This window comes from Delphinapterus leucas, chromosome 1 (assembly GCF_059928025.1).
Source record: "Delphinapterus leucas isolate spDelLeu-1000000601 "Yukka" chromosome 1, BTC_Dleu_Yukka2, whole genome shotgun sequence".
NCBI classification, from domain to species: Eukaryota; Metazoa; Chordata; class Mammalia; order Artiodactyla; family Monodontidae; genus Delphinapterus; species Delphinapterus leucas.
In genome coordinates, this window is record NC_143129.1 from 142,925,602 (window position 1) to 142,947,104 (window position 21,503).

At 42.6% G+C, this 21,503-nt stretch overlaps 1 protein-coding gene across 1 annotated transcript in view; it reads left to right on the forward strand.

Annotated features, from left to right (window-relative positions):
* The first annotated feature begins 1,538 nt into the window (after positions 1–1,538).
* The window catches only part of PLPP3 (phospholipid phosphatase 3), an 82,322-nt gene continuing 62,357 nt past the window's right edge, over positions 1,539–21,503 (forward strand). The window contains exon 1 of the mRNA XM_022575778.3: positions 1,539–2,302. Coding sequence (XP_022431486.2) covers positions 2,164–2,302 — 139 coding nt within the window. The 5' untranslated portion in view covers positions 1,539–2,163. The remainder of the gene's footprint in view (positions 2,303–21,503) is intronic.

Consider the following 21,503-nt stretch of genomic DNA (forward strand, 5'->3'; position numbering starts at 1 on the left):
TTCCTTTCAGAATGTCAGTAATGGTGAAATCGGTTTTGTATTGTTTCTGCTATTTTAACATGTCAAGAGAAGGTATTTCCCATGGTAAAGCCGTCTAAGGAATTTGTTCTTCTGGTTTCCCTGGCTTTGACTTGCTGCTATTTGATTGAGAATGCTGTGTCTGATCTGCAGCTAGATACTGCAGCTCCAAAACTGTCTCAGAGATTCAATTACTCTTGCTTCCAGAAGACAGCGATTTTGCCTTTCTTTGCCAGCCCAATGGTTGCTGTGCAGTCTGGACTTAAGCTTAATTCTGCAGGCGTCAGACTCTGTGCGAGGTACCTGGGAGATGCTTTGGAGCTGATAATCTGTAGAGCGGACTAGTCTTTACTAAGTATAACGCCAAATCAGACTGTGATGAGTGCCACAAGAGTGTTATAAATAAAGTGTTGAAAGTGAAGTTAATTCTGTCTAGAGATCAAGAAAGGGCTCAGAGAGAAGGTGACATTTCAGAGTACCCTAAAGCAAGAGAAGAATTTTGCTAGTTAGAGAAGGGATGGACGTGCATTACAGGCAGAGGGAAAAGGAGGACGGGGTGTGGAGTGGGAAAGGACTATTGGAGAAAGGTCAAGTGGCTGGAGGTGGCTGGATATAGGGTTACTGAACCCCATAACAAGTCAGGATAAAAAAAGAACACGAACAATATAACATATAAAAAAGCTACAACTATTTCTATTTCTGGATGTACAAAAAGAAACATCTGGAAGAAATGCCTATTTATTGTACTGTGTGCCCAGTTTTCTGCTAGGCACTACAGAAGATAGAAGGAAAGGCCCTTGCCTTGGAAATGATTATAGTCTACCTGGAAGAAAAATTAATTCACATAAAATAATTAATTTAAAAGCACATGACAACCTCTAAGGCAAAGCATTAGATTGCCCCCAAAACTACCCCCCGTAGTTGTACAAGCAGGCTGGGGGCCAGCTGAACTAGCAGGGGGTTGTAGGGCTTGGGACTCGTTCACCCTGGAAACAGGAGTAAAAGTCATAGTTAACACCTATATATCTGGCACTGTTCTAGGCGTTATATGGGTTAGCTATTTAAGTCTTCACAATTACTCTATTTAGGAGAAACAGTTATTATCTCCAGTTTACATATGGGGAAACCAAGGCACAGAGCCACGGCCAAGGTTCCAGTCCACAGGGTCTAGCTCCAGAGTCGTGCAGTCCTTTTCCTGTTCGTATCCTCAGAATCTACCCCAGTACCCGGTGCTGGGTGTTAAGATCTTTAAAAAAAATTTTTTTTTCTTTGAGTATTTTCGGGATAATATGATTCAAATCAAAATAAAGACTTGAAAGCCCCAAATGTGTCAGGGAGGAGAAATGTTTTTGAGCTGCACAGCCTCAACTTTTGCCTGACCCAAGGCCGGCAAGAAAATGTTTCTTTTTATTCTTTTATTTATTTATTTATTTTTCCTTTTGTGACAATTTAGTGTTTCTGAACGCTAGGGGCTCCCGGATTCTCTGGTTTGAGAGTAACTTTTCCTTTTAGGATTTTTTTTTTTTTTTTGGAAAGGGGTGGGGGAAAATGTGGCCTTAATTATCCTACGTCTTCGGCTGCTTAAGGAAGGGGCTGTGCCTTCGGAATCTCTTCTGAGCCAAGTAAGGAGGTCCCTCTCTCTTTTTAAAGGACCTCTTGAAATAAAACTGCCGAAAACAAATCCAGGCGATCACAACGGCAGCTGCGGCGGCAGCAGCAGCAGCAGCAGGAGGAGGAGGAAAGTTAGAGTTGCGGCAGCGCTTCGGCGTGGCTGGGCTCCGCGCAGCTGGACTCCGCGCAGCTCCCATTCATTAAGCAACCAGCCGCGGAGGAAGGTGGTCGAGGGCCCGCGCTGCCCGCTCGCTGCTTTGCACACAGAAACGGGAGCCCCGCGCGTCCGGGGCAGCGCGGCGCTGCAGAAGTTTCTGCTCGGGAGTTGTCTCTCTCCCCCCTGGACTTTCGAACGATTCGGGATTGAGGCAGGAAAAGCAGAGGAGCCCCAGGGGAGCAGAAAGCACCACCGCCTGCCGTTGGAAGCGGGCAGCGGGGCCGCACTCTCCCGCCGCGCCCCGAGCAGCCTCGGCCGGGAGGCGACCCGGGCGTCTGGGTGTGTGACTGCTGTCGCGGGGCGTCTTGACCAGCGCCATGCAAAACTACAAGTACGACAAGGCGATCGTCGCGGAGAGCAAGAACGGCGGCAGCCCGGCGCTCAACAACAGCCCGAGGAAGGGCGGCAGCAAGCGGGTGCTGCTCATCTGCCTGGACCTCTTCTGCCTCTTCATGGGTGAGCCCAGCCCCGTTGTCCCTCCGGCCCTCGGCGCCCGGCGCGCGTCCCAGCCTGACCAGGGCTGCGCGCCGGGCCGCGTCTCCCGGCTGCGCCGCGCAGTCCGCCCCGGGGGCCGCCCGCAGGCTTCTCGCGGAGCCTTCGCGCCGCTCCCGGTCCCCGGGTCCCCGCCCTCCCCTTTCCCGCCGCCTCCCCGGCCTGTAAAGGAGTGTCGGGAGCGCTGTAGGCTTTCGCGGGCCACTTGGACACCGAATCCTAAAAGACGACCTCCGGTTGGAAGCCCGGCCAGAATCCCACGAAAGGCGTGGGCTCGGCCTGTTAGGATAGGGGATATCGGTGGAACCAGGACCCGGAGCCGGCGTAGAGCTGGTTGCCCTCCATCCAAGTAAGATGGATCTCCTGGAGCGCTGGGCTCCAGCCTGTGTAAGAACGCTGCCTTCCCCCGGCCGAATGTAAACATCCAGCCCTTCCGCCGGGGCTGCCTGGGCCTTTTCTCATGCCGCTATCCTGAACGCCCCCCGGGGGTTGGGAGGGTGCTTTCGAGGGGCGTGATGCGGGGTACCGATCCAGCAGTCACTTTTTAGGCGCCTACTGTGTGCCACGGAGTACTGCCTCTCCCTGACTCGGTGCAACACGGGCGAGGAGGTCCATTTCACCAATGAGGCAACTGAGGCACTGGGAAAGCTAGCCACGGTTCATGCATCGGGACCACAATTAATTGTACTCCCAGAAAGCTGAGGCCGTAGCCCGCTTCTGTTTTCCAAACTAGTTGGAAGCACAGCTGGAAGAGCAGGAGTAAATGGAATGGAGTGGGAGGGAGAGGAGGATTTATGAACTCGCCCCCGGGGCAGGGGGTGGCTATTGACAAGAATCTACAGGAGTTCCAAGATTGAAGTAAGTGTAGATTTTTTTTTTTTAAGCGAATCATGGTGTTATGGGAAGCGTGCAGGACTTGTCATCAGGACACCACCACTCTGCCACTTGCCGGGGGGGCCACCTAACTGCCTCTCTGGCCTCAGTTTCCTCATCAGTTGAGTGAGTGGCTTGAACTAGATGCTCTCTAAGGCCCTTTCCTGCATTAAGAACTCGGATTTGGTCCCGGAGCTGTTCTGCCAACTCTGCTAGCTGAAGAAACATCTGTGTTCCCTGTTCCCCTTAAAATAGAACTCCCGCACGGAAGCTCAAGTCCCTTTGAAATGGAGTTGTCCACGCAGAGTGTGCAAACCAGAGACTTCTTGGGCTGGAGTCCAATGACCCTGTGTTCTTGACTCTGTAGCAGGATCCTTACTGAGGTCCATCTGTCCTTGGCTTGACTGTCCATAGTAAATTTTGAGAGTCAAAGAAAGAAAGGACTCTTGGAGTTTAAATATAAGAATGGCCCCCTTTAGATATGCAGAGACAGCTGAAGGTCAAATTGTATTCTGCGGAAGGGAAGAAAGGTGACTGTAGTTCAGGTGGCAAATCCCATTCCCACCTCCTCGTATCAATTCAGCATTAAGATGTTATGTAAAGGAATTGTCACTGGGGGGCCTACCTTCCTGAAGGCCACTGGCTTATTATCCACAGTGCAGAGCTGAGTACTTCAAAGTCCCCTTGCCAAGCTATTGAATGTTTAAGAGACCTTCCCTGGTCCTGGGGGAGTACCAGGAACACAAACACATTGAAGCTGTTTGCTGTAAACTTGTCTGGGGCTTCCCAGTATTCACTGATGTGTTTTGTTCCCTGGTGGTAGGGTGAATTCTTTCTAGACTGTCTGTTCCCTGTACCCTCCTACCTCCTACTTGGTGATTAGGAAAGCAGAGCTAGAACACACTTGACAGCCTTCGGACAGTTTTATTGTACTCCCCTCCTCTTTCCACTCTTCTGATTTCAGAAGGCAGTCCCACGAGATGGTGTATCTTATCAAAGGAAAAAGTGTGAAGGAATTTGCAAAAAGACACACCTATCAGCTATAGTTTAGCGGGGGACACAGAAATCCCAAGATACTGTTGTACATTGAAGGTGTTAAGTAAGGTGTATGTTTGCACATTACAGCTCTTCATCTGCCCCAACTCTCCCTGTGTCCCCTTCAAAGCTAATATTCTATAGCTAGCTGTTTGTTAAGTTTACTCACTATTGGCCTCTTTGAGCAAATGATTTTTGTTTACTGAAAAAAAAAAGTTAATAAGATACCAGGACCTTGTATTTTACCATAAGGAGCACATAGCTATCCGTTTTAAGGTATGTGCCTTTCCATTAACATAATGTCAACCAAGTCATTTTCAAAGTGTCTGCCCTATGCATAGGCCAAATTACAATATCACTAATTTAATGCCTCTCAACCACCCTTAATAGGAAACACTGTAAGGTAAACATTTACTTGAGAAATTTTTGCAGGAGAACTCTATTGGCTTCTAAAAGAAAATTATTAACACAACATGTGATTTTAATATTCCACACATCACAGTCCTAAAAAATTGTTTCTACTTGGTTCACTTTCTGCCTGGGACTGTCAGTATGATTTAATTTTTATATAGTGTATTGATCATATGGTCTGGATTACAAGGCCCTAATATATGAAAAAGGGAGACATTTTTCTGTTTATTCTCTCACAGGAATATATACCAAGCTTCCTCTCCTTGTGTCTGGAAAAAATAAAAGCTGATGTGCAATATACGTGTTATGTAAGTGGAAATATGCAAGCAGTTTAACTTGTTTCACATACCTTTTGGAATGTTAAATTCTTGGTGAAAAAACAGAAGTCCACTCTCCTTTGAGGACCAAAGGAATCTGGTGTCAGAGAATCACCAATGGAGGTTTATGGCTCAGAAAATAGCATCTTTGCCGATTATTGCTTTTATAAACACAGTTATGAATCTTTGCATAGTAGTTTTTCTGAAATCGATTTTGTTTTCCTTTCAGTTGCATAAAAGTATGGCCTTCTATTTTTTTATGCACTCCTTCTGCTCTACCAGGTTACAAGAGAGCAGCGGACAATATTCCCAGGCAAGAAGGAATGAGCATCTACTGTCTTTCTAAGCTCTGTTAGCCTCTTTTTCAGATGAATGAGCTTATGTCCTTTTCACTTCAACTCTGATGATGAGATTATCTCCATTTTATAGATGAGAAAACTGAGGTACACACTGAAGTCAATTTGAGTTGATCTCTAATCCTCAGTGAGCATGACTGGAGTCCATCCCCCTTTTCTTCCCTCATCTGAAGAACCCTGAAACTCAGATCATTAGAAAATTCTAAAGCTCGGTTTGCAGAAAGTCCTGCCTCTCCACATTTTCCAGTTAGTCATTTGCACCAAAGCAGATGGATAAAGGTGGTTCAACTCTTCTGGTCAGTGATACGGCCTCGTCTCCCCAAGGTATCGTTTTGATTTGGGGTCGTTCTAACACTAATTCCCAAATTTTGAGGGTGCCTTTTTACCCCATGAGACAGTGATTCCAAAGAAAGCACAAATGGCAGTGCACGGCTGTAGCACAAATGCAGAGATTTGGTAAATCCCTGTGGAGCTTCTCTGCTCTGTCCCCTGTCTCTTCCTTGTCCCCCTCCCCAGATATCTACTGAGTGCCTCCTTCCAACCCATGCAGAGTCAGCCCTGCTGACTCTTCCAGGATGGTTGAAAACCTTTATTGTCTGGATTGGCTAGTTTCTTTTGTTTTTCGTTTTTTTTTCTCCTTAGCTCTTCCATCCCTTTCTCTTATACTTGAGATATACCGTAGGGTTATAGCTGCCTTTGTGGGAGACTGTTAAAGCCAGAGTTGGTGGCCTTTTCCACTTTTAGCCCTTTTGACTTCCTGTCAATTTGAGATTCTTTCTTTCCCCCTTCCTGTGCAGTTGTTTGGGCTGGCAAGCCCTGTTCATAGCGTGATGCTAATGATACCATAGTTGAGGGCTTCTTCCCCGTGTAGGCAGTTATGTTTATGGAGACACCCTGCCCTAGGTGTCATGTCAACCTGGTACACATTATTTGAGGAGTGATAATTTGGGGGATGCCTACTGTGTCAGTATTTCACCAACTCAGCTAATAAGGAGACCCATCTGGTGTGACATGCAGATTTCTCAGGCTCCTTCCCAGGAGATTCAAATTCACTAGGCTCTGGACCAGGGCCTAGGATTCTGTGTTTTCGAAAAGCTTCTGGTGATTCTTATCAGGCCAATTTGAGAATCCCTGTGTTGTTTAATAGCTAATGTCTTACAGGCAGTTGAGGAAAGGCAGTTGGTTTATGTAGAGGGATCGCATGTTCTGGCACGTTTTGAATTGTTAGGTTGTCTGTACTTTCCTTTCTGTTTGTGGCCAGTACACCTGTCTTTTCCAATAAAGATATTCAAGATACCTAGAGATTATCATACTAAGTGAAGTCAGACAGAGAAAGACAAATATCATATCAAATATCAAAGACAGATATCACATATCTCTCATAGGTGAAGTCTAATTTTAAAAAATGATATAAATGAACTTATTTACAAAACAGAAACAGGCTTGCAGCTATGGAAAACAAACTTATGGTTACCAAAGGGGAAACGTGGAGGGGAGGGATGAATCAGGAGCTTGGGATAACCGTACACACACTACTGTATATAAGATAGATAACCAACAAGGACATACTGTATAGCATAGGGAACTCAACTCAATATTCTGTGATAACCTATATGAGAAAAGAATATAAAAAAGAAAGAATATAGGTATATGTGTAACCGAATCACTTTACACCTGAAACGAACACAACATTGTAAATCAACTATACTCCAATTAAAAAAAAAATATTTAAGACTGTTAGAATCCCTTCAAAAGGAAAAATTACCTCTGGGTGCTGGCCTGAAGGTCTGATTTTTAGTGCAAGGACTTGCTGGTGTCTCCTAACTGCTAAGAGACTGGGATTTTTATTTATTTTTAAACTGAGTTCTCTGTAGTGTTGTAGGCCAAGTGACCACTTTGGATAAATGAAGTGTTAACTCTATAAATATTTTCTTTTGAGATATTGAAGTTTGTATATGAGTAGACAGTGAAATGAATGAATGAGACTTCTAAAGAGAGCCTTTAAAAGATCAAAGTTAGCTTGGCAAAGTATTGTAGCAACAACACAAGCTTCGGATTCACCCAGGTCTGGGTTTGAATCCTGACATAAAGTCATCTACACAGGTGACATGGGCAAAAATTATTTAACCTTTCAGGCCTCAGTTTCCTCATCTGTAAAATACAAAAGCAAACCTGTGACACTCGTATATGGTGAGGCTCAGATGAGATCACAAATCTGAAAGCACTTCGAAGAGGTAAAAAGCACTAAATCATTATCGGGTATTATGTGGCTATTATTATTCACAGTAATAGTAGCATTTTCCTTTCCTTCCCGGTGTCCTTACTCCTCGATGGTTCTATGAATTTAATATTTTGGCAGCAACGTTGCCTGAAATATATTAGGGGAAACAATTGTGAAGAGAATCCCAAGAAAAAACCAGACAGAGGGAACACAAATGTTTTCTATTAGCCAGAGAAAAGCAGTGGCAGGTTTGGGAAAAGTCACAGTGCAGGAACCTCAAGAGTCTTTGGTGGTTACCTTCTTCCCCTCTGGAAGGGACATGGCTATATCATCTTAAGGGAAAGACAAATACACCTTTGTCGGGGAGGGAATTTGGACAAATGGCCTATTTTAGTGTCAACTCTTATATGTGTCTTTTGAAAGCCCAGAGGAAGAAAAAATAACTAAAAAGAGCAACATGATTGAAAATAATCAAAATGCTTGTCATCCAGGGCACTCTCCATATCTCTTGAGGAAGGGAATCACTGTGGTGGTGAACATATTTATTGTTCAGGTCAACCATGTAATATAGATAGTAGATTCCTTTTAGAGAGGAGGAAACTGCAGTTCAGAGAGGTTAAGTAACTTGCACAACGGTGCCCAGCTAGTAGTCACTAAATTTTCCAGAACTCTTGTTGGCTTACCTTGCTGCCCACTTTTCAATGCAGTTAATGCAGTGAAGGCTCCCTCTTTTCTATTCCATTCCATTTCATTTATTTCCATTTTTTTGAGTCCAAATATGTACAAATATGTTCTGCAGGGCCCAATATAAATAGTTGCAGAACAGCTTGGAGTGTGCTGACTGAGCCTCTCGGTGGACGTAATAAAGAAAATTCCATTGGAGCAATTCTTTAGTGCCTAGATTCATGGATGCTTTAGAATTTGAAAGTACCTTGGGGATTTCATTATCAACAATACAAAGTCATTTTTTATCTCAGTCAGAAAAATAGGCCTCTTTGAACAGGGGACAGGTGGGAGGTCCAGGGAGGAAGCACAGGCTTTGGAGACAGATTAGGTGGGAGTTTGCTTAGGGTTATTAGCTGTACGTGGTTAGGCAAGTTGTGACTGTCTCTGAGGCCTCGGTTTTCTCATTTGTAAAATGGGATAATATGTGTTGTGAAGTTGTGAGGCGATGCCTGGTATAGTGTGTGGCGCTGTGCACTCACCAGCTGCTGTTGTCATTGTCACCACGTCCTAGTCAGTGCCCTTGATTCACATAGGAAGACTTGGATGCTTGGACTGGTTAGTAATTGTCTGGTGATAGGGAAAGGGCAGGACCTAGAACCAAGGTCTTGCCTTTATACCATTTTGCTTTTCTGGTGTCTACATGTCAGTTCGAAACTTGATTATCATTTATGAGGTAGTTCTCCAGAGAGCCCTATTCTCATTTTTCTCTTTCCTGGGTCAATTAAAAGAGGAGCAAGACAAACAGGTTTAACTTTTAACCCAAATCAGAGGATGGTAGTTTAGTGAGGGCAGAGACACATGGGGCAAATTTGAAGGGCTAGGCAGTTCTTTTGATATATCACTTTTCTTCCACTGGCCCTTGTTCTAGAAGGTGCTTATTACCAAAGATGACTGCTGACTGATTTGAACTTGAACAGACACCATCTTTTTCAAATGATGTGTCCCAGGAGAGAAGAAAGAGAAGCCCACGTTTTCGAAGTGTTTGTTTTTGACTGAGGAGGAAACTGAGTCTCAGATGAAATAATTTTCTCAAGGTCATGCATGAGTTGGTGGTCCCAACATTCAGAAGAAGGCTAGGTCAGTTTCTGAAACATCCTTGTGAAACTATTCTTCCTTTAGGTCCAAGTTAAATTATAAATTATGGTCTGCATTAAAATTGCCAAATTTAAACCAAACCAAACCAAACAACACACATAAGATCCAGTTGGCACCTTATGAAAGGAACTTGATGATTTCTGTGTGCTTTGAGAGTATACACTGCAATCAGAGTATTGGTGGGAAGTGTGTTTTTGAGGTTTGTCACAAATTAACAAAATTATATGCTTAGAGAGTTTTGCAGAGAAATGCAAATCAGTGTAAGCGCCTTGTCATAATAAGCAGTATGCTTTTGTTCCTGTTTATGTATCCCTAAAGCACATAATACACATGATTATATTGACACGAAGGAAGCTGTTCTCACTGATGGTTTCTTTATATCTGGCCCCCAAATTAGCATCAATCAGTGTAATTTCTAGAGAGCCTATTTAATTAAGTCTATGTTTGTACCTGTCTTTCAGGTATGTCTTGTCTTCTGCAGTTGTTTCTTGAGCATCTCCTATGTGCAACACCCCTTAGTCCCTTCTTCCCCTGGGATGGGGTTGGTGGGTGGGGTTCCTTGTGCTTTATGAATTCCCATGTTGGGAAAGGGTAACAGACTTTTGCGTAATTTTACACACTTAGTGCTGCTGATTTGGGCATGGTAAGGGAGGGGCTATAGCTGCACAGTGAAAAGCAATGAGTTTGCCTGAGGGCTTGGAGCTGGGTCTTGTTAGAGAAATAATAGCCTACCTTACATGGAGTGGGAAAGGGTATTGCAGCAGAGGGAGCAACGGATGCTGAGACTTAGAAACAAGAACGTTTTTGGGAAGGGTGAGTGGTTGGAGGCTGGAGTGTAAGTGCTGTGTATTTGCATTGAGTTGGTGGGGAAAGAGGATGTTGGGGATGAGGCTGGAGAGATAGTTAGGAGCCAGATTAAAAAGGGGAGCTATAAATGGCAGGCCGCTAAGGGACTTGAACTTTAATTTGGAGGACCAGCGAATGAGGTTGTATTTTCGTTTTCATTTTTCTTTTTATTATGGAAAATTTCATACAGAAACCAAACACAGTATACACCTAGGAGTGGAATTGCTGGGTCATATGGTAACTCCATGTTTAACTTTCTAAGGACCTGCCAAACTGTTTTTCCATAGCAGCTGCACCATTTTAGAAGTACCGTAAGGTTAGTTAAAATGTGTAAGGAAAAAAAGAATTACCAAAGTTTTACAGGCAATGTTTGACATTAACATATTCATGAGCAGTTTTTAAGAGGGGATGAATTTAATCTGATTTGTGTTTGAGGGGAGGGAAATTGGAGGCCAAGGAGGGAGATCATTTGGGAGGCAGATTAGAAATGAACCTGAGGTACAGGGGACAGAGAGGAGAAGGATGGGTGACAAGGAGATTAAAGGAGATTGGGGGGGGTGAGGGGGATGGTGGTGGTGGTGGGGTTCCTGATCTCCTGGTTGGGAGCCTCTGAACCATGGTGATGCCTCTCTCTCCACGAACACTTTAAAGGCAGTGTTTGTAGAAGACCTATGAAGCCTGTATTATAGGATTAGTAAATGCTTCTTTATGTTCATAGCCTTATTAGAAAGATGAGGCTATAAGTTTTCTATATACATAATTTATTTAATTAATATATATTTTGCTCTGGAATTTTTAAATTTCTCAAAGCCCCTTAAAATAAATGGGCCATTGGAAATCCTCTTGGTTTAGAGAAACGGTTTTCCTTGAGTTATAATGGTATTTTTAAAACAGTTTTGCTGAGATCTAATTTATGTACCATAACATTGATTCATTTAAAGTGTTCAATTCACTGGCTTTTAGTATATTCACAGAGTTGAGCAACCATCACCACAATCGATTTTAGAACATTTTTATCACTGCCGCAACAAAAAAACTGTACCCATTAACTGTCGCTCCACATTTACCCTCCTCCTCCCCCCATCCCATGGCAACTACTGATCCACTTTCTGTTTCTTTGCCTTTCACTCAGCATAATATTTTCGAGGTTCATCCCTATCGTAGCATGTATGTTCAGCATGTGTATTCAGCAGGTATTAGTACTTCATCTACTTTTTTTTTTAACATCTTTATTGGAGTATAATTGCTTTACAATGAGGTGTTAGTTTCTGCTGTATAACAAAGTGAATCAGCTATACGTATACATATGTCCCCATATCCCCTCCCTCTTGCGTCTCCCTCCCACCCTCCCTATCCCACCCCTCTAGGTGGTCACAAAGCACCGAGCTGATCTCCCTGTGCTATTGGACATAGATTTTCAATTCTCATGGTTATATTTACCTAGGAGTGGAAATGCAGGACGATATGGTTCCTGTGCTTGACTTTTTGAGGAACTGCCAAACTATTTTCCATAGTGCCTACACCATTTTGGAAGTATCTTAAGATTAATTAAAATATGTATGGAAAAAATACAAAAGGTTTACCGAAGACCTTTGGAATTAACATATTCATGAAACCACGCTAGTGCTGCTTTGTTTGTCAGAGAATATTTCACAAAGAAACAAAGTTTTCAGTCAGTTTAGCAGTGTCAGTGGGTTTACCATGAGTGAGCAGAGAACAATAAAGCTGCCTGAGGAATAGATGCTGGGTGGTCAGCTAGACCCCCTCACCCGCTGAGTAACATACTTCCACAAACCAGGGTGTGTGACAAGCAGATTCCTGCTTCAGCAAAATGAAAAGCAGCCTTAGATCTTCAGAGTACCCTGAAAACACTTAAAAGTACAAATATTAAAAATCTCTATTCCTTGGATTAGCTTTACAATATTTTTAAGACCATGAAATAGAACTGTAGTTCCTGATAAGGTTGATTTTTTTTTTTTTCCCCATCCCCTTTCCCCCCTGGAGATATGGCTGTATACATGATTATCATCTCAAAAACTAAAATTACTGTGCATCTTTTAGATTCATGTGCTAGATCCTGGGTGATATTAAAGAGTATAAGACACAAACACAGATCTTTAGAAACTGGTTGGAGTGTCAAGTTGGAAATTACAGTGAAGATTAAGCTATAAGTGCGTGAAAAATTAAACCACATAGAATACAAGAAGGTGAGGAAAAGGCACTCAACCTTTATTATTAGGAGTTTTAGTTGATATCTCACTTAATCTTTCCAATAACAAAAAAGGTAGATGTCAATAACCGGTTTTGCAACTCAGAGAGGGTAAATGATTTGCTCAAGTTCACACAGCTCATATGTGTTAGGCCTGGGATTTGGACTCAAGCAAGCCTGACTAAATAATGACAATTGCTAACATTTATTGAGTGCAAGTATGTACCTCTCACTGGGCAAAGCAGTGTGCATGCGTTCTCTTATTTAATTCTCCCAATGAGCCTATGAAGTCTTCATTACTATTATCTCCATTGACAGAACTGAGGTTCAGAGATGTTAAAAAATAACTCACCAGAAGTTACACAGCAGGTGAGTTTGAGTTGGGGTCAGACCTGAAAAGTCTGTCTCATGAGGCCATTTTTTTTTTTTTAACATCTTTATTCGAGTATAATTGCTTTACAATGGTGTGTTAGTTTCTGCTGTATAACAAAGTGAATCAGTTATATGTATACATATATCCCCATACCCCCTCCCTCTTGCTTTGAGGCCTGAAGCCCAAGTTTTCCCCACTATTCCCTGCCAGCTTTCACATCAGCAACACGTGATGAATTGTCCAAAATGAGTTAGACTCATGATTCTCACCCTGGGTTCTCTGGACCTGCCAAGGTCTGTTAGGGCAATCACAGGGCATCTCGTGCTCTTTTTAGGACTTCAGAAATACCTAACATGTCCTGTATGTTTTTCGATGATTAACTTGCCCAGACTAACTGAGAACAGCAGCATCTGCCTGGACTGGTCACAGCACCGGGTTCTGTGCTTGTGATCTGAATGTGGAACGACACTGGCAGATCACTCTGGTCTCGCTGGTTATTTCCACTCATCAGGGGATGTGACTGACACTCCCCATGCTTTGATTAACGGAAGTGGATAAATGATTTAAATATAGTTTACCTGGTAAATAAAGACATCTTATAGATGTCACAGAGGGTCGAGAAGGAACTGCAAGGCATCTTTGATGGTGAAAAGGTTGGACATTCTAGAATGGACAGGCAGCTCTGGATTTAGGGCAGAGGAAGCCCGCTGGATCCTGGGAAGGCTTCTTAAAGGAAGGAGAGACTTGAACAAGGCCTTTGTCACTCATATCAGGGAGCAGTCTCTCTGTTAGTGACCCTGTTTGTCCCGTGGGCTCTGTCTGCTGTCTTGGTGGTTTGGTGTAACCTTTGGGTCACACTGAGAAATTGTGAGCTTCTCTGGTTAGTGGCTGTGGATGCGGCATCTTCATTAAATGCAGTAAATAGAACTTCCCCCAGTAGCCTCTTCCCCACAAATGACCCACATTGTTGTCAAGTTAGCAACCACTGACAGGAAGTGGCAGGAGAGCTTCCAGCCACACAGTGGATTTCATTAGACACTGGCCCAAAGTAGCTGTTTTGGTCATTTTGGCTTTCATAGGCTTCTAGGGAGGAATGGCCTAATACATTCTTTCTCATCCTTGCATGTGTCCTGCTGTCATCTTCGCCTTAGTGGATATTTCGATTAAATGCCTAGTGTCTTCTTTTGAAGCAGCCACATGTATCGCAATCAAAGGGAGGAACTTGTAGCAGGCTGAGATTTAAGAATATTTCCAAAGGTGTCACCAACTTACAGGAGTCCTCCCTTATCTGCTGTTGCCCTTTCCATGTTCTCAGTTACCCTCAGTCCAAAAATATTAAATGGAAAATTCCAGAAATAAACAATTCATAAGTTTTAACTTGCATGCCGTCTGAGTAGCGTGATCAAATCTCTCGCTAGGATCCCCAACTGGTGACATGGTCAGCTACTGACATCCAACCGTCCACGTTGTTATGACTTGATGATCCAGGATCACCCGATGCATATGGTCCTTCTTCTGACGTATCATCAGAAGGTCAGTAGTAGCCTAACGCTGTGTCACAATACCTACGTCATTACTTCACTTTATCTCATCATGTAGGCGTTTTATCATCTTGCATCATCACAAGAAGAAGGGAGACTACGGTACAAGCAGGTATTTTGAGAGAGAGAGAGAGACAACATTCACATAACTTTTATTACAGTATATTATCGTAATTCTATTTTATTAGTCATTGTTGTTAATCTCTTCCTGTGCCTAATTTAAATTAAACTTTATCATAACGATGTATGTACAGGAAAATTCATGGTACGTACAGGGTTCGGTACAGCCCACAGTTTCAGGCATCCACTGGAGCTCTTGTAAGTATCCCCTGAAAATAAGGTGGGAGGCTATTATACTTGAATCTTTTGTATAGCAGTTTTCTCATTTAAATCTGTCTGAAGAGAGTGGCTCCAATGCCCTGGCAGGAGGGATGATGGGTCCCACTCACTCTAGTAAACCTTTGCTTTGGACGGTCTATACTGTGGGCATTGTGTGAATGCAGAATTCTCTGGGGCTGGCTGGGAAATTAAAGTATACTTCTTGAGTCAAAGTATTCAAAATACAGGGCTTTCAATCCCAGGGGAAAATAAGCCCTCTTGATTTTAGGGTTTAATTTTCCGAAGGCCACTGACGGAGTTGAAGACCCTTTAATTATAATTTTGCTTTAAATTGGATGTTTGTGGTTGTGTTGACCTCAGCTGTGAAATCCAAACATTTATTATTAATTAATAATCCCTTTCATTGAACAGTTCTACCAAATGATAGCATATACATCTGAGAATTTGAATGTAAATATTCTTCTTGCCTCAATTCATTTTTCTCATTCTAGCTCTTTCTTCAGCTCCCCAGCCCTGAAAAGCCCACAAAACAAAACACCCAAACCACCCTACCCAGGATATCATTCTCCAAATGTCAACAGGAAAAAGTCCGGGAAAGGAACATTTTTGAACCCTTGCACTATAGTCAGGCACATTCACGCATCTCATCAAAGCCTACAACTGTGGAGGGGAGATATCGCTGTAACTGATTTTACAGATGTGGCAGTTGCCCTTGGGAAAGGTCGAGGAACTTGCTGGGGATCCTGCATCTGGAAAATGGTGGAATGCCTGGGACAAGAACCAGCCAGCACCTATGTCTCCTCTTTCCTCCCACAGTGAAGACTCGCATTGAAATTTGCCCTGACTGCTATTTTCAATAATAAGCATATGAAGCAAGCAAGCCAGCCAGAAAATTTTAAAATGAAATGACTAGACCTTGTAAAGTGTTCAAGTGTGATTTGGGGGTTAAAGCCTTTTGCCTCTTTTAGTATTGCCTGTTTCTTTGTAAATTCCTAGAGGATAGATATTAGACTCAAAACGTCTGGGCTGGAAGGGGGAAGGGCATGAACTTTGCTGTACATCCCTGGCAGGCAATCATGCAAGGGGCTTGTTAACTGGCTTGAATTTCACAACAACCTATGGAGGAGGAGGGGGTTGGAGTTCATTTCAGTTTTCTCAGAACCTGGTCGGCTCTGCCTGTCTCAACTCTTTTTGGTGGGTGGCGTAACACATTGTATTGATAATTCAGCTACTTCATCACTAGCAGAGACTGTTCACTAAGATTCCAGGGGAACTGCTTTGCTAGAATCTATTTGGAGCTGGTAGCTTGGACCATGCATCCACTTTGATTGAAAATATGCTCACAGAGCATCCCAACTCCAATTCTGTAGAGCCTGAGAAGAAAAGGGCAGAAAACCGTGGCAGGGGACTACTTTGCCGATTTCGTACAGAAATGGAATGACTCTGGGGGATAGCAACTTCGGATTTGTATTGTTAATTCTTCCTATGGGTTTTCTCCAAAGGAGTTAAAAGGGCAGGGAAATGCAACAATTTGAGTGAAGCAGCCTACACTTGGGTTAGAGGCTCTGTGTATTTCCCAGGCTATTGCAGGACTCCTATTCAGCTGGGATTTGAATGGGAGTGTGATTTGCATGAGAGCAAGTGTATAAAGTAGGTCTTTTTTTCCCTTTCCTCAAAGAAGTTTTGTGGCATTTCTTTTTCTGACAGAGTTGGCATGAAGCTTTGACAAACACAGACCGATGGAAAAGTTAAACAGGCCTGAGAGCAAGCGCATTTTGTCCAGATCCTTCACACTTAGAATGCAGAGCAGCTGGCAGGAGGCAGCTTAGATCACAGGAGTCATGGCAAGCGCTGTTCCTCCACTGTGGACTGGTGATGAATGGGAAATGCTCACAGAAGCAAGGGGAAAATGGATGATTGCCTATTTATCATTCTCTGTGGTCGGGGGAAACTACAGATGAGAGCAACCCTGGGACTCAGCTGTCCATCTTATCTGTCCTTCGGTATTTATTGAGATAAATACAAAGAGATAACAAAGAAATACTAGAGGCAGATCCTGCCCTCAAAGTGTAGGAGAGAAGATGAGAAGATAGACACACATTCATTCCTGGAGAAAACATGGCCAGGTGTCTTGAGCTGATCATTAAATGAAATTTTAAAGAGTCTTAGAAAGTTTAAGAGGCAGCTCCACACTGATCCTGGGCTGTGTTCCCAACTTTGCTGTATTAGCTGGGTGATCCCTGGCATATCACTGCCACTTTAGGAATGGTAAAATGGAGATGATGATTCATTCCCTGCCTACCTCATGGAGCTATTATTGAGACCAAGGGTATGGTATCACATATATATAGGAAAATGCTTTGAAACTGTGAAGTCATATTTGTACAGTGTATATATATATATATATATATATATATAGAGAGAGAGAGAGAGAGAGAGAGAGAGAGAGAGAGAGAGAGTCTTCTGAATCTGCTCTCCTCCATTCTCCCTATTTCTATCCCACTTTAAGTGCATGCTGTCATACACCTAGATCTGAAAACATTCCTTTACAGATCTTATTTTTAGGGGGATAGTGTCCTCCCGTATATTATTTATGCATTAACTATACAGGAATCGTTTCTCAAAACTGTAATTCGGATCACATAGGCCCTTCTCTTCATGATTTTTATGACCCCTCATGGACTACAGAATAACACTTATTAGTATATTTGAGACCCTTCAGAATCTGGCCCCAACCAACCCTTTCTGCTCCCCATTCCCTTCCCGTCCCCCTCCACTTCCCCCCTTTATGCCCTTGTCCCAGACATCTCCATTCTGTGGCTCTTCCAGGAACTTTCCCACCAAATCATTTCTCTTTGCTTGATACGTGTTACTCACCTCTTATAATCAATTCAAGTGCCACCCCCTCTGTGAAGACTTTTCTGATTTCCTCTGGACAGAATTAGCCCCTCTTTGGGCTATCATAGCACTTTGTATTGACCTTTCTTGTGTCAAATTTTTTGGCTTGTTTTATGGTTTTGTACAGTTCCATCTTAATAGATTATGATTCCCTTGTATATAACAGGTGCTTTAAAATTTTTATTAAAGTCAAGACATTGAAGAAAATGTCAATAAAACATTATTTTAGTAAATATAGACAAGAAGCAAAAAGAAAAATAAAATTTTTGTTGCTTATCCTACCATAGTCCTAAGGTAGCCATGAGCACAGTATCTCTTCTTTCTATAAATGGCTGAATTATTATTAAGTATAATTATAAAGCTAAACACTGGATGCTTAAGACATACTTCCTGCAAATCAGTGTGATGGAATGGAAAAAAGCCTTCGCTTTCTAGAGTTTATAACAGCCCATAATAAAGTATTAACTAACCTGAGAGATTGGGGGTATGTAGCTAATTAAAGGCAGCTAGATATTTTAAGTTCAATTTTGCATTTCATGCAGTGTTTTGAACTTGGTCAACAGACTGAATTTGTACTAACCATAATAGCTTCCATTAAAAAAAAAAAAATTGAACTTACCCTAAAAGCCAGGGCTGTATTTTAGGATGAGTGGTTTTTCTCATCCTAATCGTGCCTTAAGGAGAGGCTCTGAATGAGGAGAGCAGACGCCTCCTGTTGGGGAAAGATGCCCAAGCGGAGAGTTACGAAATCTAGGTTTATGTCTTAACTTTCTTATTAACTTACTGGGTCACTTTCGCCAAGTAACTTTTCCTCTCTGTGACACTGTTGTCTCATCTGTGAAATGGGACAGTTAAATCTTCCAGCATGGAGAATTCTCTTGTTCTTTTGTCCAACTCGGCATTTCCTCTGAAATCTCTATCTCCGTTCCTTAAAATATTTTAAAGTTCACATTGAAGGAGGAAGGGAAGGATTTTCTCCTTTCAAATCTTTTCTGTTTGATCATATTGCTGTACTTTTTCTTATTTTTTTTTTTTTTTAAACATCTTTATTGGGGTATAATTGCTTTTGTACTTTTTCTTAATTCTGTCCCTTCAAAAGTATTTGGTTCATAGCTTTTACCATTGGAAAAACTTAAAAACAATCCCCTTGTATACTAGGACACTGTACATTTGTATGTTTACCTTTTTAGGTATTAATCTGGGTTAATCTTGCTTTTCATAATTTTGAGAGGGCTGAGATTGTAGTACCAAAATGTCTGATTCAGAAGAGAAAGGAACTAACAGTACAGAGCACCTAATGTGTTTTATTCGATCCCTGTGATATCCTTGTGGAATGGGTGGATTACTCCAATTTTATAAATGATAAAACTGAGGCATGAAGAGGTTAGTTACTAGGAATTAACCCCAGATCTGTGTATCTTATTTCAAAACTCAGGCTTCAAGACCATTTAATCAATCTTCCCACTTTCACCCACATCTGGGGCAATCCCTCTAAACCATCTTTTCTTGGTTAGTGTCAAGCCTCTGTTAATAATTTCAGTGATGGTAAATTTTATAGCAGTTCTAATTGTTCAGAATATTATGTTAATATAAAATCTACCTTTCTATAAACTTAACCCAGCATCGGCTAAGTTTAGTACTCTGCTGGTAAGTTGTTATCAACATTGATAATCATATCAATCAGTTTCATAATTAAAAGCTCCTGAATAAGTGGTGGTGATACGTCACTTCAGCCAATATTCATTGAGCACCTTTCATGTACCGAGTACTGTGCTTGCTGTTGGGGTCTAATGATGAATTGGATGTAGTTCTTCTAGGGTCTTCTAGAGGAGACACTGGTCAGATGCAGCTCTAGAAATACAACACAGACACAGTACAGAGGTAACAGGATCGAACTGGGGGCCCTGGGGACAGCCTCGTCACAGTTGTTTGGATAGGCAACTCAGGAGAATGCTCTTAGGGACCATTGTCAAAGAAGGCATTGCACTGAAGACCTTTCTTGGGCAGAGTGGTTCCTGTGCCTCAGCTCTAACCATTGGTACAGTGACCACCCTTTAGAATAACCTTAGAATGCAGGAGTGGAGGGGCCCAAGCATCAGTTGTTTTCCCCTGCCCCCTCCCATTGAATAGACGGGAAAACTAGGCTCAGAGAAGCTCAGTCTCTTAGAAAATGAGTAAGATCCAGAGCAAATAAAACCCTTACCTTGTGCAGGTTCAAGTTTAAATCCAATACATGCCATATTTTAAAGCATCCCTTTATGCTGTGGATTTGGTTATTATGCAAGTCAGATAATGACCCCATGTGTCATAAAGCCTTTTAAACCTTAACGTAACATCCCAAAGCACAGCAATATACTCTTACAGTAAAAAAATATTCCAAAAATATGATTATGTTAAAAGTGGATAACCCTCCCGCCCTCCCTCCCAATCCCACTCCCCAGAGACAGCTGCTGTTAACAGTTGTAGTTCCTGCCAGCCTTACTTTGATTGGCATCCACCTTCATCCATATTGGTTGTTTCCTGGACACACCCCACAGATGTCTGCCTTCTGGCTCTGGATCATGCCTTTGCTCTTCAGAGCACCCTCCCCTTCTTCTCTGCCTATGGGAAAGAGTATTCATCTCTAGTCTGGTTTCTGCTCATCCTGTACCCTCACTACCCCAACCTTGGGGAACTTTCACCTCCTCATTTCAAGTCCTTCCAGCTGTGACACTAGGTAGCGACCTTCAATCACTGACTTTCTGTTGGGTTAACTTTCCTTCCCTAAATAATGGGGCAGTTGAGTTAGATGATCTTTAAGCTCTGCTGAGGTCATCAAATATAAAAGACTCCACACTTAGGACATTGCTTCACGGTTAGATGTCTTGATCCGTGTTGAATTGCTGAATCCTGTATAGGGTTGCGACATAAGAGGAGAGATAAAGAGATTCACCCTAAGAAGTTCCCACAGTTTAAGCTCAAGAGTTAGAAAGTTTTAAACTTTCAGAGGCGATATGGCACAATGGAAAGAGGATGTGTCCTGGGGGACAGTTCTGGACTCAAATCCTGGCTCCACCATTTGCTAGCTTACAACCCGAGGCCAGGGTTGTAACCTTTCTGAAATTCAGTTTCCTCATCTGTAAAATAAGGACAACAGTTCCTATCTGACAGAGTGTCCCAAGATTGGGAGATACAGACAGTAGGCTCTTCCACATTAATCTCTACCCTACTCTCTAAAACCTTTTTGTTTAGAAACTTTTCTGTCACAGTTGGCAAGCTTCACAAGCAGTAAGAGAGAGTGCTACCTGGATTGATAGGATGTGCAGTGTACACAGTATGGATTAGATGCAGTTTACCTGATCTGCCAAAAGTAACTTTGGAGTCCTTCCAGGGAATCATCGAGCAGCTGTACAGATGTAGCTACCTTTCTGTCTGCGCTTGCTGAAGGAAGGTGTTTTCCAATTTGGAGAGAACGTGTTGGAAATTTGTCTTTAATGCATTCCAGTGTTCTGAGGCAAAACTTGCCCAAGAGATTGAGCAGAGCCTATGAACCAATATCATTTAAAGTTCATTAAAACTATCATCTTAATTGAATACAATGGAACAAGAAGTTCTCAGTCTTCTGGTAGCAATTAAAGACTAAAGAGTCAATTTGCAGTTGTTTTTGCAACTCTTAAAATAATACTTTCTCTGCCCCATCTCTCATGAAAAGAGTTTTTAGCTATAGACATACCCTCACATTGAGGATTTTGAAAGCTGTGAGGACCACAAACCTGCTGGCAAAGGCTTCTGCTGCCAAGGCATCAGAGTTCTCAAAAGCAAGATGGTTCAAGCTCAGGATGCGCTGATTTGGAAATAGAGTCCAAACAAAGGGCCTTTTGAAGCAGGAAACTGGGCTTTGGCTTCAGCACCGAGCAGTGTGGGATTGGAAAAGCGCCCTAGGACT